This window comes from Microtus pennsylvanicus, chromosome 21 (assembly GCF_037038515.1).
Source record: "Microtus pennsylvanicus isolate mMicPen1 chromosome 21, mMicPen1.hap1, whole genome shotgun sequence".
NCBI lineage: Eukaryota > Metazoa > Chordata > Mammalia > Rodentia > Cricetidae > Microtus > Microtus pennsylvanicus.
In genome coordinates, this window is record NC_134599.1 from 10,633,189 (window position 1) to 10,651,128 (window position 17,940).

At 38.5% G+C, this 17,940-nt stretch overlaps 1 protein-coding gene across 1 annotated transcript in view; it reads right to left on the bottom strand.

Annotated features, from left to right (window-relative positions):
- Hibadh (3-hydroxyisobutyrate dehydrogenase) overlaps positions 1 to 17,940 on the bottom strand; it is a 105,598-nt gene that overhangs the window by 86,025 nt on the left and 1,633 nt on the right. Inside the window, exons 2-4 of the mRNA XM_075955075.1 lie at positions 10,026 to 10,186; positions 4,187 to 4,296; positions 1,186 to 1,307 (exon numbers count right to left, since the gene is read on the bottom strand). Coding sequence (XP_075811190.1) covers positions 1,186 to 1,307; positions 4,187 to 4,296; positions 10,026 to 10,186 — 393 coding nt within the window. The remainder of the gene's footprint in view (positions 1 to 1,185; positions 1,308 to 4,186; positions 4,297 to 10,025; positions 10,187 to 17,940) is intronic.

A 17,940-nucleotide genomic window follows, 5' to 3' on the forward strand; every position in this document is an offset into this window, starting at 1 on the left:
TTAAATTTTAAGAATTTCATTAGTGGGGCTGGAGAGATGGCTCAGAGGTTAAAAGCATTGCCTGCTCTTCCGAAGGTCCTGAGTTCAATTCCCAGCAACCACATGTTGGCTCACAACCATCTGTAATGGGGGTTTGATTCCCTCTTCTGGCCTGCAGGCATACACACAGACAGAATATTGTATACATAATAAATAAATAAATAAATATTTTAAAAAAAATAAGCAAAATAAAAAAAAAGAATTTCATTAGTGAGTCCTTCGCTTCTCACAAAGATTCTCATGTAACTTTTAGGCATGTTACACAGTGGATTACAATTATAGATTTTCTAATATTAAGCCATCTCTACATATAGGTAACAAAGAACTTGTAATACTTGATTTCTCTTATTTATGGCTGGATCTAGTCTGCTAATTATGTTCTTAAAGGCTGAACATCTATAGTGTTGACTGAAATTCACCTATCATTCTCCCTGCTGATTCTTACTGATTGAGTAAGAGAGTTACAAGGTCTTTTTGTAGAATGAGTTGGAAGTATTTCCTTACTCTCTACTGTCTGGAAACATTCACATGAAACTTTGATGATCTCTGCCTTATATTTTAATAACAGTCACCTGAAAATCCACCTGGACCTCATGTTTACCTTGAGAGTCAGATGGTTTGATTTTGTTCTTCTTTCTTAAATCTCTTCTTCAATTTTTTTGAACATTAGAGTCAGTCAAGCTGGACATCAGATATTCTAGGTTGGCCTCAAACCCCCTATGTAGTGAAGGATGACCTTCAACTCCTGATTCTCCTGCTTCTGCCAACCAAGTGTTTGGATTACAGGCATGCACCAGGACATGTAGTTGCAGGGTGTGGAGATCAAACCCAGGGCTTCCTGCATGCTGGGCAAGCACTCAATCAACTGAACTGCAGCCTGAGATCCCAACTAATTATTCCCTGAACCAGTTCTTAAGCTTCCAGGAAGTGATCTATCTTTATCACGCAATAACTCAACCCAAAAAATGTGTGACTTTTACACAAACTTACAGGCAACTTACCAGTTTTGTTTTGTTCTTATTTTATTGAGTGATTAAGAATCTTTCCTGATCTAAAAATAACTGTGAATACCTTGGAAGACACTAAACAAGACTACTACTTGTGACAAGCAGAAGTAGGTGCACGTGTATTTTAGACAGCACTTACCACCAGAAACAGGGGCATCCATGAAAACAGCTCCCATTTTCTCAACTTCTTTTGCCAATTCTTTGGAAACTGAAGGATCAATAGTGCTGGAATCTATTAATAATGATCCTTTCTTCACTTTTCTAAGTATAAATAAAAATATTCAAGTTTACAACTCTGCATGAGTACTCCATACAACTATTTATACAACCAGAATCAGCTAAAAACTGGCAGACTATCAAAGAAGCCTCTGGCTTGGTATTGAAATAGTTGAAAATCTCATATTTACTCATTCATGCTGTAGATCAATTTCAGTTCAAAGTAAACCCATATTCATTCAGAAAAACAATAACAAAATAAAAATCTAATAAAGTAATTGCTAAAGTCTGGTATTAGGAGAAGTACACCAGCCTTGCTAACAAGTAAAGCTAATATATAAAAAATTTTTAAAACCTATGAACTTTAAAGGAGTATTTGACTGCATTTAAATTTTTATTTGTAGAGTCACTGGGTCTTAAAAAGCTTAAGTTTTTAGTAAGCTACACTGCAAACTTCCCATAACCATATCATTTTTGCTAAGAATAAACACAAGCAACTAAAATGTAGCTATTTGCTTCAAGAGAGCATATTCTTTTAATAATGGAAACATTTTTAAAATATTATTTTTATTAATTGTTTGAGAATTTCAAATGTATTTTGATCATATTCACCCCCTCCTCCAGCTCTGCCCAGATCCACTCACACCTATCCTAATAGAAACTTTTTAAAAAGCAAAATATTAAACAGGCAGAAACAGAAATAAAGAGAACTTTCAAAGATGTTTTTGTAGCATTGATAAAGATAGAAACAGGAGCACGGATATTTTATATAAATCTTTATCATTCTTACAGTAAAAGATTTCTATTTATGCTATGAGTTCAGGACACGTCCCTGAAACAGTTCCCTTACATCTATCTATAAGGCAGTGCTTACTCTAGAGGCTAAGAAACTCTGACCTATATTATAATTTAGCTTCCTGGTCTTAGTGGTCCAAGCCAACAATCTTAACTACTGGTGAAGCTGAAGTAGAAGTTCAATATCTGTCTGGGTTACAATGTTACAGGCCAACCTAAGCAATTCAGCGAGATCCTGTTTCAAGAGTAAATAAAGAAAAATCATAAATCAAGGATAATAGTTAACAATTATATGCAAATTCCCCAAAGTTCTTATTTATTATTAGTGCAGGTATATGATGTGTGTGTGGCTGTGCACATGGAGGTTGGAGAACAACTCTGTGGAGTCAGTGTACACAAGGGCCCCACCCAGAGCCATCTCACTAGCCATAAGTTCCCTAAATTTCTCCCTGCAGCTCTACTCACCCAGGGATGCACAACCAAGACTGGAAAATCAGAACTCAGTATGAGGAAACATTAAAAAAGAAAATGAAGAAAATCGCTGTTTTAGAAAGAAAAAAAGATCCTAGAGCCAGGCACGGTGATGCACACCTTTGATCCCAGCACTTGGGAGGCGGAGGCAGTCAGATCTCAGAGTTCATGGCCAGCCTGGTCTACAGAGCTAGTTCTAGGTTAGCTAGGGCTACACAAAGAAACCCTGTCTTGAAAACAAAAAACAATGTAGACAGGTCCAACAGAGTACTTGGGTGCACTCCACACAAGAGACACACCAAGTGCTGCTAGAAATCACCTCAGTACAAAGGCTTTCCTTCATATAACAGAGACAATAGGAATAAAATCTACCAGTCTTCTATGGTAGTATTTTTAACAATCTTAAAAACAAGTAGGAAATCATCTCAAAATTACTTAGGCACTGGGTGTGGATAAAGAATCCTGACAGGAAGGAGGCCCGGCACATGGCTGAGAAGGCAATTATAGTTTAATATGAAACCAAACCCTTCCTAAGCATTCCCTGGACAAAACATGTCTGGTAGCTGGCACCTCCTCCAAAGCAAAGTAAAGGATATTAATAAATGTTGTGTCACTCCACATGTTTTAGTAACTTCCTTGAGAGGTGAAGCAGGCCATAACTGAAGCACTAGTAAGGAGCAGCCAGGATGTCTCAGGACCACACACACTCTGCGTCTGTCCGCTGGATCCATCCAAAATGAGTGCCACTCAACCACCCCTCCAATCTAAACATTTATCTTATCAGTTTTCTGTCTAATATCCAAATGTCTTTTCCTTCCAAGTCTGTTAGTTTTCCAAAGTAATTCAATTTCCCCAAATCTCAAATTTCACATATTACGGTTTTCTGAAAGTAAACCTTACTTTCTTTTAGACAGCGCTCAGAAATCAGGGTGTAGGTGACTCAAGTGTCTACATGGCATACGACTTTGTCCTCCCTCTCTGCTGAGTTCAACAACAAAGTAAGTTAGAAATAGGAACGAGAAAGCCTAGAAAATGAAATCCAACCACTGTCATTCTGACATACCACAAGGGTTTGGCAGTAAACAGTAATTCACCAACAGGTTTACAGCGCCAGGGAAGACAGACACTGGTAGGAAACACTGACTTAAATTATACTTTACTCAGAGAGCTACTGCTAATACTGAATTCCAGCTTCCCAAAGTCCTCACTACAGATGGACTAACCCAGAGGACATACAATAACTTTTTATTATATAATAAAATCTTAAATTAAGGTGTTTTTTCCAATGTTTGGTTTTATTTTTCACAGAACCCCTTTTCTGGATTTTTGTACACCATAGGAAAATTACGCTTTTAAGAGCAGTACAATTTAAAATGCAAGCTTCAAAAGTCTCTTAAACACGCTACCAATGAAAGCAAGTTTAATGCAAGAGTAAAGGAAAGAAACAAAGTAGGGGGTCTTCATTCCCAAAAGTCACACACTGGACTCTAGAGCAAAATTAATCCTTTACGGTGAGCAGGAAATCACCCTGTTCACTTTGTAAAGTAAAAAATACACAGGAAGATTTTTTAACCAACAGAGCTGCAATGCCTTAGTAGTTCTAAAACATGTGAAACAGGAACTACAGCAAGAAATATGAGTCCTTGAGAAATACATACTTTAGAATCCCATTTGCTCCAGAATAAACTTCTATCGAATTCACACTGGTGGGCAGCATTGTGATAATCCTGTCAGCCTTTTCGGCTACATCTGCTGGGGAAGACGCTACCTTTAAAGAAATCATAAAGGAGAATCGTTTAATTCAAACAAAGTTTCCAGACCTTAGATAGGACTAGCAACTATTTACTGACAAACAGTTCAAGACCATACACAAATAACAAAGCTCAGTGAAATGAAATAACAAATGGAAGCTGCTAAGAGTCTTCATCCCCCCCACTGAACTATCTGGAGGACATGGGTTTCACAGAAAGTCCCCCATAAATGCCTATCCCCACATCACTGAAGTAAATACAAAGCAAAATAATGGCATGTCTTCTTCCTATTGAAGATTCATCTCTAGATCATTCCAAGAGAGAAGGCTGGAAGTCTATGTCAGAAAACTTTAGACATTCCCTTAGAAATTGAGAGTTCTCTTCCACTGAAAGAAATTTAGTTCCATCTAGATAACTCCTTTAAAAGTTCCCTACAGGGTACTAAAAATTAATAATTCACAGATCTTAGGGTGCTACATATCTCAAAGCTTTTTCATGCCCATAAACTGGCAGTGCCAACTCATCCAACTGCCAAGTGCATGGGTGGTCCATCGACCCCCTGCGTCCCTAGCATCTGCTTATTGGGATGTTCTGGGTTGTCAGAGCACTGCCAACTCTTCAATTATACCAAGTAGTGTCAAAGTGCACAGGTCTGGAAAACACACACTGATGGTGATAGCAGGAATGTCACTACTCTACTGGACACAACTGCTCACTATCTAATGACTGCATATATCTGATACGTTATAACAATGTCTGATTTGTACAACAAAGGCATGCTTCTTAGACACAGCATTCAAATAATCTTACCACTGATGTGATGGCTTTAAACTCTGAAATAATAACTGACAAAATTTGGCCACAACTCCAAAGCTGAAAGAAACTAACCTCATTTCCAATCTGACAGTAGCCACAAAAGCCTTTATTTAGCAGCCAACTAATTAGAATCCCTCAATTACATCTGCTAATTAAGTAGGTAAAAAAGACAGCATGGAAGGAACAAACGAACACTTATTTAGGGAACCAGGGATGCAGCTCAGTCAAGTAGTCAGGTATGACTTTGTGCAAATCCTTTAACTCCGCTGGCTTCAGTTTCCCAAACTATAATAAAGAACAGTACATTGATTCCTGTAATCCCAGGACTCAGGAGGACTTGTGTTAACAAGAGAATTGCACATCTGAAACCAGTCTGGGATGAAGAGGAGATGACTGCGGCTCTGCTTTTTAAAGAAATGACTCATTGTCCTCATTCTTATCCTGAATAAATCTTCTGCCCTCTGCCCCCACAGAGAACCCTATGTGCCCTCATTACCAAACAAAACAACAGCAAGACATCTAATTTAGCTTCTACCCGCAATGTAGAATGTGTTAATATCTAGGAACCTTCAGCTCCAGGAAGGCTGGCCACTGTAAAATGACAGTGGGGGTCATCTTCCTTCTATCTGTTTACTTCTCACAAGGAAGCAGAAGGAAACCTGTCACTGAGTCTGTGCTGGAACTCTCTAAGTCCTCTGAGACCTTGTCCTCAAAATATTCATTTCAGATGACATTACCTCTGTTGGAAGGTAAGTAAAGATTATACACAATATTTTTCTGTAGTTCTCTATCAGAAATGAACTGTTAAGAGCTACCTGTCTTTTTCTTCTCAAAAATTGGCTTGGCATTTTATTCAGTCTCATTATAGTTTAAATAGCATGTCACATGAGACATCTTGTCACTTTCAGGTCAAAGCCAACACATAAAACAGATATTCAAGCTTTAGCTGTTGGCCAAAAGCAGAAAATTAACAAATGGAGACTGCGGCTCTGCCTTTTGAAGAAAGGATTCCTGTGCCCCCATTCTTAACCAGAAATTTATTCCCATAGAACTGGAAAGCAGCAGTCTGGGCCTGAAAGCAAGGTGTCAGCAGGACCACTTTCCCTCCAAAGGCTCTAGGAGAGGCTCTTCTTCAGCTTGAGCAGAAGCTGGCACTCTTGGCTGGCCAGAGCCTCCATCTTCATGGCACTCTGCTGTCTGTGTCCTCTTCCTTGCTGGGATGGTTGGTCCTAGCTGGCTGCTGCCCCCAGCTACACCCCGGGTCTCATTTTATATGTCTTTACTGACCACACCACACAATTTTCCCACTTAAAGTGGATAATTGGTTAGCTTTTATAAATTCCCACATAGAGTAACCATTACCACAGTCAGGTTTTCAGTCTCTCCAAAAAGAAACTGGATATCCATGAGCTGTCACCCTGTGTGCCCAAAGCTGCCTATCTTCTCCTGAGCACTAGGCAACTAATGTGCTTTCTTATCTCCATAGCTTTTCTTTTTCTAAGGTTTTTCAGGTAATAGGAGAGCATAGTGCGTGGTTCTCTGTAACTGGCTCTTTAATTTAGTGTGTTTTCTTAGTTCAGCCGTTACATAGCAAGTATCAGCGCTTCCTTCCCCTTAATTCCTAAACAGCCCATTATAGATGCAACACTTTATTTATCCATTCATCCGCTGATATTGCATGAGAGTTGTTTACACTTAGCTATTATAAAGTTCTGTGTGGTTATGATTCATTTCTCCCGGGTATGGACGCAGGTTTGGGTTTTGTTGTTGTTGAGTTTTTGTTTTGTTGTTTGATGGCAATGTGGACTTGCTGCTGTGTGCCTGGAACTGTGCGTGGCCCAGGGGCACCAAATGGCTCTGAGGCAGGAGTGGATCGGGAACTATCCTAATTATCATAATAACAGCGCAGTTAAGGTTTAGACTGGGCAGGAAAGGTGGTACTGTATTACCTCTACATGGTGCAAGCTAAAGTTTTTAAGAAGCGCTTAGCATTTTAAGAAGTGCTCCTGGATAGTAAAGAATTACAGATTCACAATAGGCCAGGCTGCACAGTGCTCTGAATGGCAGATTTGGCTGTAACTCAGATAAAAAGACGCTCAGCTCAGTCTCAGAGTTAAAGTGCTGAGTGTGGCTCCTACATGGAAGCCCCAGAGCTAGCAGAAATGGTATATACACCATTTTGAAATTGGAGAGAGGGGAAGCCAACATCCATAGCAGCCCTCCGCTCTGCAGCTCAGAGGCACAAAAGCGGCTCCGCCATGCTGGACTGGACGGGCCAAGCAGGCAGTACCTGTATTTGACCTGAGATTGTTGCAGCTTAGATTCTTAAGAGCTTAGCATTTTAAAAACTCTTCAAGACAGTAGAGAATTAAAGACAATGCAATAGGACAGATTCAGACATAAAAGACCTCTAAATGGGTCATAGTGTTAGACAGACATACATAGGCTTGGGAGAGAGAAGAAAAAGAGTATTAAAAAGTCATAAAGTAAAGTTAATGCTTTTTAAAAAAGGGTAAAATCTTTAAAGAGACAGAGTACAGATAGTCATAGATTAAAAGAAGTAAAGAGAAATAAGCCACGTAAACATGGAAAATTCAGAGAGTCTGTATTATATGTATTATTGTGTTTTCTTTAATTTTTTGACTGTGAAGACGCTAAGTACAGAGAGACACCTCATTATATGGGCTGCCAAGCTAAACCAGCATGGATATTATAAAGGTATTATGACTTCAGAATTTGGGTCTAAGGATATGATGCTTTGGAAAAGAGGTTCTTCTTTTGTTTTCACAGAGGATGAGACCCTGTGGATTCCTTATACCTCCTGAAAGGTTGCTGTGAACACCTTCAAAAAATTAATTCACTAAACCGCTGACTGAGATAAACCTATTCTGCAGGATACTGAAGAAAGTGACTGAACCATCTTTAAAATTTCCTGCTTTATGAAAAAGTTTGCTGGATACTATTGGCCTGTAGGCTGAAGATGGATACCCCAACGGTACAGAAAAACTTTGGGTGACTGTCCAGGCAGCGAGATGTCTCTGTCATTTCTAGAGTTTTTAAAGTTGCTTACAATGCACTTCCTGTTTACTTAGGTAATAGTATATCCTTCTGGAGTCTTTGATGGAGTTGAAGAATGGACAGTTATTATAGTTTTCCTTTGTTATGATAAAAGATAAAATAGATATAAATATTGTAACTGTAGTTCTTGCTTGATAACTTTTGTTACATGTAATTTTACTATGTTAAAGTAAAAGCCTTTCTTTTTTGTTTAAACAGAAAAAGGGGAAATGGTGTAGGAGGGTCTTCTGTATTTATGTTGCTTTCACTGGTTGAATAAAAATATGCCTTGGCCTTTTGATAGGGCAGCCCTCAGGTAGGCGGGGAAGACAGAACAGAATGCTGGGAAGAAGAGCAGAGTCAGGCAGATGCCATGATTCTCCTGTCCAAGACGGATGCTGTTTAGACTCATGCCGGTAAGCCACAGTCAAGTGGCAATACAGATTATTAGAAATGGGTTAAACTAATATGTGAGAGTTAGCCAATAAGGGACTGGAGATAATGGGCCAGGCAGTGTTTAATTAATACAATTTCTGTGTGGTTATTTCGGGGGGTTAAGCTAGCCAAGCTAGCCGGGTGCTAGGAACGCAGCCCGCTTCTCCTTACTACAGAAAACTGAAAAAATATACAATGCTGTGACAAGCATTTCAGTTATTCCGAAAGAAAGCTATCACTTCCACAGGCATGGAAGCAGGAATAACTGTGGGCATTAAAAGCCCCCAAGTTTCTGCTCTGAAGGATCTCCAATCAACCTCTACCTTGTTTTCTAGCTAAATTCAGTATTTAACTAACACATCCCCGCAGTTTAGAGATCAAGTAGCATTGTCACATACATGTCACCATAGAGTGACAAATGTCAAGTATCAGGATTATCCCCAAAATTAGTATCTATCTCCTTAAATCCATTGGCTACTGATTGATTAACCCCAGACAGAAAGCCAGCTTTGAATGCTTACTGATAATAAAAGGTCACCTTCTTCACTTTTTCTAGTAGAGTGAGTCATCACATCTTTCCTACAAAGTTACTAAGAGCCCCAAGGAATGCAATGTCAGTCTCACATGCGCATGAGCAGCCTCAGATGCGAATCTGAAAAGCCCCAAGATCACGGTCACATTCTCAGGCAGTACCGCCAGGACTACAAAGCACAGAAAGCATGGACAGGAAAGACACAGGGTGTTCTGCTCCCAAATGGCTTCTAAAGTCACTAAACCTATTTCTATCTCAGGACTGCATTTCTCAGGATTTGCTTTCAATAATAATCTGGAAATTGATTATTCTGTTTTATTTAGTTTTCTCCTTTTTCTGTTTCTTAGGAAGCTTTTGGTATTCTTTCAGTTCCAGGATCATACCTTGCCCTTAGTTACCCTTCTACAACTTATGCAAAGTTTCCCTCATATTGTAGAAAAAGCAAATCTACTAAATTCAAAGACTAAAACATGATCTTTCATCATTTGAATTACTAACTAATAAAGTTTGACAAATCCAAACGGAATAGGGCCTGCCTGGCAGATACTATTATCAAACACGATAACTCTAGTACCACAATTCTTGAAATGTGAATGGCAGCCTAAAGCAACACATTACAGTCTGGTCATAACTCAGCTCCATAGTACAGCCCACAATGTTTTCAGGTTGTCTCCTAAAAACAAACAGGACACCTAGCAGGAAACAGACCCCCTTTTCACACTAAGTGCTCTTTTGATTTGCACCCAAATATTGAATTAATTTTAAATTCAAAATGAAATAGAATTAACAATTGGGTTTTACAACTTTGTTAAATATACTTTAAGAAGTGTTTGCTTCTTTGAAAAAGGAAAATAAAATTTATTTTTAATAACCAAAATCTAAAGCAAATCCAAAGATAAGCCTTACCTGTTCACCAGCTTCTTGAAACTCTTTGCACGCGTCAGGGAACACGTCATAAAGAATGAGTGGATAGCCATGTTTCATGAGATTTTTCGCCATTGGATTTCCCATGTTTCCCAGTCCAATGAATCCAACTGGAGTCTTAGAAGCCATTGACCTAGAACACACTGATTTCAATACATTTATAAATAAAATAAATTTGTAATACTTTTTGAAATCCCGTTGGGGGCCTATAATTCAAAGCAATGGCTTAGTCAGGCATAGGAGTGCATGGTTATAACACCAGCACTCTAGAAATGAAAGCAAGAGGATCCAAAGTTTGAGATTACCTTCACAATACTTCAGAAACAAACAGGGCCGGGGGGAAAAAAAAAAACAAACTCAGGAAATAAAGGCACTGACAACCTGAATTACATACCTAGAATTATGTTGTAGAAGAGACTGTCCTCTGATTGTCACACTTACGTGGTGGCCTGCTCATGAGCTCGCTCTCTCTCTCTCTCTCTCTCTCTCTCTCTCTCTCTCTCTCTCTCTCTCTCTCTCTCTCTCACACACACACACACATACACACACACACACACACACACACACGAGTTTAATAATTAAAACAAAAAACGGGCTCAAGAGATGGTTTATAGTTAAGAGTCCTTTGCTCTTGCCAAGTTCCAGCACCCACATGGGGGCTCACAATCATCTGTAACTCCAGTTCTATGGGCTCCATCATCACTCTCCTCTGAATTCCACGGGCACCAGGAATTCACATGGTACACATACAAGGGAAAACCCGCATATGCATACAACAAAATAATCAAAAAATTGCTGTAATCCCATAAAATAATGCTTTAGAAAGCAAGGGCTTTGCCTCACCTTGGAAATAACATTAGATACAATTTCTCCATTTCACAATGGCTCTCAACAAATACCACTCAGTGAATGTGCACTGCATGAAATAATGGCAGGGTTTAGAGAGACACCGATACAGTACTTGCCCTTGAAAAGTCTCCAATCTACTGAGAGAAGGAGGAGAAACAACTCTACTTGTCCTTGCACTTGCAGGCTTTATTCCTCCTTCCAAAGACTGAGTCTTGGAGACTGTGGTGTGACAACTAATCACAGCCATTTTCAATTTTCAAATCCTCTCCAACAACTGCTTCTACTCACCATGAACATATGTGAGCCTGATAAAATCCCAAAGGCAAATTATTTGACAATCTCGGCTTGACAAACAGAGCTCATACTAGGTTAAAGTATACTTAGTTCCTTTTCAGGACTGACGCTACCACTGCCATTAAAGGTGTTGCTCCTGTGCAGCTCACATTGCTGCTGCTGTTTTACTACATACTCAGGAACCCTTGTCTTTATAGTCCACAAAGGTTCGATGACAGAGAAATCACACTAATTGAAATTGTATTTAGATTAAGAAGTACATTTTATAAAAGAGTCCTAATGCCCATAAGTGAATTAACAAAAAGAGAAAATGACGCACAATGAGATCAGACCACTGTGTTGAGGTTGGGAAGGTGCAATCTAACAATCCAAAAGCATAACAAGGAACACTGCATTTTTAAAGCAGTTAATTTAACAGCAACTACTGTAAGTCACACGGGTAACAGGCATGACAAGGAGGAGGAAGGATGCAGTCACACACTCCACAATCATTAAGTGGTCACCTCAATGTACTGTGTGCCAAGGCTGACATCAAACTGATCCTCCCATCTCTGTCTCCCAAGTGCTGGCATTATAGGTTATAGGTATGCACCACTACAACACCTAGCCCCTGAACATTCATGAGATACAGTCCTTGGCTTCCAACGACCTTAAAATCCATGAAGACATAAACTAAACACACAAAATAAATTAACACAAGACAGGTAAGGGTAACAGGTTAAAAAAAATGCTGGCACAGAATTCATGGTTTGGAAATCTGAAGAAAGTACATTTAACTTGTGTATTCTACAACAGATCAGGTTTCCAACAGAGCAGGAAGAAGGGAATTACATCAATAAAAGAAAGCATGAGTACATTCAAGAACAGGAAAGCCAGAAGACGTGAACAGTTAAGTTAACGTGGCAGCTTCACCACATTGCAGACATTGTTACCTACGCGCCTCACTCATAACTGCCATCATGTAATATCTTTCCTAAGGATCTAGGAAAAATATTGTACGCTTAGGGAGCTAAAGTCAAATGATCACGGACATAGTCAGGCTTTGTATTTGTTTGATCTGGTTCTGGTCTTGCAGTGCTGGAAGCTGAATTCATGCTAGGTATGACTTCTGAACATACTCTGCCTTTGGGCTTCATAGAAGTTCAATCTTGGGAATTCAAGCTTTCTATGATAATTTGGCCTAGTTATATATATAGGAATGTTCTTAGTCTTCGGAGATGCATACTGTAATAGTAGGATATATTATGGTGGCTGCTATTGTTTTTCAAATGACACACGCTGGTTATGTATTTATGTGGAGAGAAATAAAGGAAATGGCAAAAATTAACAAACTGTGGGCTCTACACAAAAAACTACTCAGAATTCCCTGTAGTATTCATACCACTTCCCATCTTAATTTTTCACACAGGAGAAAACTAACATATTTATACTTCAAAATATTATAAATAAAAGTAACTAAGAAGAATCCTGCTAGCACTGGATATAAACAGGACTGTTTGATCCCCAAGTAACTTGAAAATCATGAAGAAATCATGAAGAATGACTCTGATAGGAAAAAAAATCACAGAATGACAACAGAAAATATGTCAATTCTCTTCAGGAAAAAATGAAAATATTTTCACCTTGTCATAAGCAGAGAAACACAAAACAAAGAAATATGGGGCTACTCTTCAAGTACTGAATGGACCAACTTTTGTGTCTTGAACAAAGATTATCAGCAGCATGTAAGGACGGATGCAGATGAGCGTTCTCACACGCTATCAAATACATCAGATCAGCCTTTTTGAAAATCTATCTACGTTTTACTTTAAAACAACTGACTCAGCAATCTAACTTCCTAGAAATTTACTATTTACAAGGAGCTATAAACTGTCTTTAGAGGGTCAGTAGTAAATGACTTTCAGCTTTGTAAGCCATAAGGCCTTTTATAACAAACCTATTCATCTGCTCTAGTTTGAAAATCGTGACAGATAATAAACAGAAGTGCATGGCTTATTCTAATACAACATTGTTTAAGTATGATGTATATGTGCATGTTCACACATGTACGGATACATATAAAGGCCAGAGGTTGGCACTGGATGTCTTCCTAGATCCCTCTCCACATTATTTACTGAAGCAGATCTCTTGAACTATGAGCTTATTGATTAGCTAATCTAGACAGACAGCTTGGGGTGGGGGGCAGAGGGCTTGTTATAACCACACCCACGCAGGTTTTATTTGTTTGCTTGGAATCCAAACTTGGGTCCTCCGCGTTGAATGGCAAGTGGTTTATCTACTGAGCCATGTCTTGAGCCCTCAAATACAATTTTATTTGTAAAAACAGATACATGAATATGAGCCATCATTTGCCAGGTCCTATACACTAAACTCTGAACCACACAAACAGTTTATTATAGCACCAATTGTTACAGCAGAAAAATGTAAATAACTAATAACTTATCAGTAGAGTACTTAATTCACAATTCACAGCAATTCATATTAGCCCAGTGCAATGAAATATTACTCCCACATTTAACTGAAAAGAATGGGAACAGTGGAGTGGGTAAGACGCTCCCACATGCAGCAGCAGGGGCTCCTTTCAGAATCCTCAATAGAAGGGAAGCTTGATTAGGATTCCTGACTGATTAAGAGAATTTAACACAGATCCAAGCTCAGTGGTCATCAGAGAGGCACTCACAGAAAGGAAAAAATACATCAAGCTGCAGTTGCCATGTCTATGACTTTGGTGGCTCTCAAGTTACATCTGAAAGATTGTTAACATCCCTCCCCCTTTTCCCTCTTTTTCATAAATAAAATTATAGAATGTTCCAAAGGTGTCTTGAATAGACTGAACTCTATGAGGTAAAAACAGGGTCACAAGGAGTACACAAGGGGTCAAGGCATGTCTTTCACTGTACACACGAATGCTCTGAGAGTCCTTGGAAATTGTAGGGTTACAACTAAAAAAGGAAGAAAGATCACACCGAGGTGATTAATGTGTTTAGGTCTTAAGCATGACCGTCACTTAAGTCTTATCTGAAACATTTCTATATAAAAGGAACATTGTCTCTTATAGGTAACTAACTCACTAAAAATGTTGATTATGCTAGATTTCTTCTTTTTTAAGAAAAGCAACCTTTTCCATTTTTGAGAATTTCATGCATGAAGATGATATTTACAACATTTCTACCCTTCCTTCTCCCCATCTCCAGTTCCTCGTGTGTCCCCTCCACTCATTCAAGTTCATGACTTCATTTACTTATTGTTGCATGTATGCACAGTCGGCTGAGTCCATTTAGTATTACTCAGGTGTGTATTTGTTACAACCAGCCTATCCGAGGGCTCGTCCCTGAGGAAGCCTGGCTCTCCCTCTTAGCAGACATGAACTGCCTACAGCTCTTCATGCAGGACTGGGGCCTTCCAAGATTTCCCACATCAACTCAACTGTCAAGAAGTTTTAGCCAATCCAGAGTGAGGAGAGTCTTTTCCATCCCGCGTATCTTTAACTGTCTTTCTATCCTGCCCTACCATGGTATACCTGTTTAAGTCAGAGGGAAAACCTTCAGGATAAATTACCAAATAAAACACAGGAAGATGCAGTGCATTAATACATGAATATGCATCTCTATCTACCCTGTTCTACCGCAGCCTACCTGTCTAAGGCAGAGAGAGGAAAAGCCTCCAAGAGAAAAACCAAAAAAAAAAAAAATAGCAAGATGTAGAGTATTAATAGAAGAATATGCAGAGAAAAAAATATACATGAAGTTATTTTCTGGAATTTTGTATGGGTATGTTAAAAAAACAGTAGTTACAGCTCAAATGTCGAGTCATGGGTCTGATTTAAAGAAAAAAAATCTTTTAGTAAAAATCTTTCGTTTTTACCATATGCATTTAATTTTTATAACTACATTTGTGAGAAAGGGAAATAAATGAATTGGCACAGTGAATGTTAAGTGCTATGTGAATTAATTCTAACTAGAGAGGTTTCACTAAATGGGCACATGGGGATACAAGCCAGTTCTGAAGCAATTACAGAGTAACAGTGTGGACCCAGCAAATGTGAGCTGTGTTGCTACAACCATTACACAGGTTAACCCTCCAGCATTCTTCATCCCAGATTCAGATCCCACCTGTCTAAACAATACTAGTAATGCCCTATTGCCAAATGTCTGCTCCAGGGACTGCAAACCCTGCCAACGACCCAGAAATGTTGTGGGAAATGTTATAAGGAATGAACAAGGAGTAAGAAAAGCATTGTGAATAGTTAGCAAACTTCTATAACTCTCAGTATCACTACCTAAGTGGCAGCCAGGGGGAGGGACCGACCACAGATAAAACTCAGAATTTAAGCAGATTAAGAAAAATACTAAGATACAATCAAAGACATCAGTGAAATCCCTGTTTGTAAGTAAAGTTCAGACTGGATACAATCAAAGCTAGAAAGGTACTTAACGAATGAACAAAATAACATGTCTGTTTATTGGGGTGGAAAAGTAAGTGTCAATGGGCCAGGCATGAAACAGCGAAGCAGGATGGATGTGAGCAGAACAGGAGTTACAGAGGTCATGCTGGCCACCAACAGTTCCAAGTGATAGGATACAAGAAGAGCTCGGAGGACGGTGCTGACCTTGGAACAAGAGGGTCTATATTAACCAGGCCAACTACGTGTTTATCAGTCAAGACAGGTTGTCAATGATGGGCTCGGTTCTCTTCATTTCATCACTGGGGCAAAATGAGAAAACGATGGTATTAAGTAAGTATAAGTGCTATACAAAGAGAAGTAACTCACTGTTATGATCAAATTTAACTCTTAAGTTTATGAGATCCTTGTGAAGTCACCTTTCAGATGTATGCCCTTGAAGGGACAAGTTACTTAACTTCTACATGTTTTTATCAACAACAGTACCTACAACAATAGGTTACTGTAAAGATTACTTGAAAAAAAGATATGTAAAGCATTAAACAATGCCTAGCACCTGACACTCAGTACACAGTAGCTACTTTTATTAACAAGGCCAAGAGGCACCACTGCCAAACAAGTCCTATACCAAAGGGCCCTTTTGGCCTAGAGGGTTAAAAGGAAGAGAAAGATTAAAGGTGGCAGAGATCATTTAGGGGACTACAAGCCTCCAGTGGAGCTTCTGAAGGAGTACCTGACATACAGAACTGGCTCCCGAGGCTACAGGGATCCAAAGGAGTTTAGTGGAACTCTAAAAAAAAAAAAAAATTCTAACCTACAAGAGAAATGCATCTTCCTTAAAGCAAGTTTTGACAGAATGTGTGGAGACAGCAAAGTGACAGATAAAAATCAAACTGAAAAAAAAAATTCAGCCAGCATAAAGGTGATACTGGTTGATTGGTGAAGAAACTAATTGGAAAACTTGACAACACTAGTTTCTAAACTTACAGATTATGATCTCTCAGATGTAATATGAGCAAGGTTATATATAGCTTGGTAACTGGACCTGCTACCAGAACTCAGTATACTATCTGTTAAAAGATTATTTTACATTTTCCAAAATCTTCCTAGTCAAAGGAACATATTTATTGTAGAGTACCGAAGAAAACATGCAAAGCCTCTGAACGGACTTTTTACTGTGTCATAAGATATTAGAGTATTCTTCCCTTACCTGAAGGAGATACAGTTCAAGACTGGTTGTCTGAAGTTACAGACAATGTCAAACTCTATGCATATTTTCTTGCATATATGTTTGTGTATGTACCCACGATAACGCTTAATTCATAAAGTTGGCACAGTAAGAGACCAATAGCAATAATCAGAATAGAGAACAATTATAACAATACACTTTTTGAAGTTATAAAAATGTGGTCACTCCAAAAATACCTTTCCATGTAGTATTTTCGGTCTAAGAGGTATCCTTTCCTGAATGGTATAGCCTCTGGGGACTAGCTGGAAGGAAGGGGTCGGGGGAATGGAAAAGGTGTGACAGAGGGCAATGGAGGCAAATATTATCACAATATACTGTTATCTATGCATGAAACTGAAAAATTTTACATTTAAACATACAAAAAGTACAACCCAAATATACAAAAAGAATCAGTGATTTGTTTTAAACTTAGTATTGCAATTAAAATACAATACTATTTCATTTTTCCATCCCACCTTTGGTCAGGCGGTCTTTAAAAATGTCCTGATACAATTCTTCCATGTACATGTTAAGGAGTCCCAAAAAGTGAGTAGAAGAGCCTATATCTGTATACTTTTTCTCTCTATGAAAATAGATCTAAAGCTAAATATAACTACCTTTTAAAATAAAATATAAAATTTTCTTATCAAATGAGTTATGAGACAGGAAAGTAACTATTTTTTTCCCATGTCTTCTGGGATGCATTTGTAAGTCTCATTTTTAAAGGTATATAGATCTTTACAACATTACCATCTACAAGCTATATGTAGATGGTAAATATATATGGCATATATGTTTTATGCCATAAACAGCTCAAATACATGGTGGAGGCAATACACCCAGAGAATTCAGAACGTTAAATGTTAGTAATTGAACATGATTCCTTTTCTTCATTTCCCTAGACTTTCAAATTGCATGGAGATGGATTCCCCCCCACCACCTTTTTTTAAAGATTCAAATCTCAAAAAAGTTAACATTTTCAGAGTTAGTTTACTATTTGCAGTGGTTAATACTAGTTTATGTTAACACCGGCATTTAAAACAACTCCAGAGTAAAACAGGATGGCTCAACTGTTTCAAACACTTCACTGAAGAACTACTACTTAAAACTGTTCATATATACAT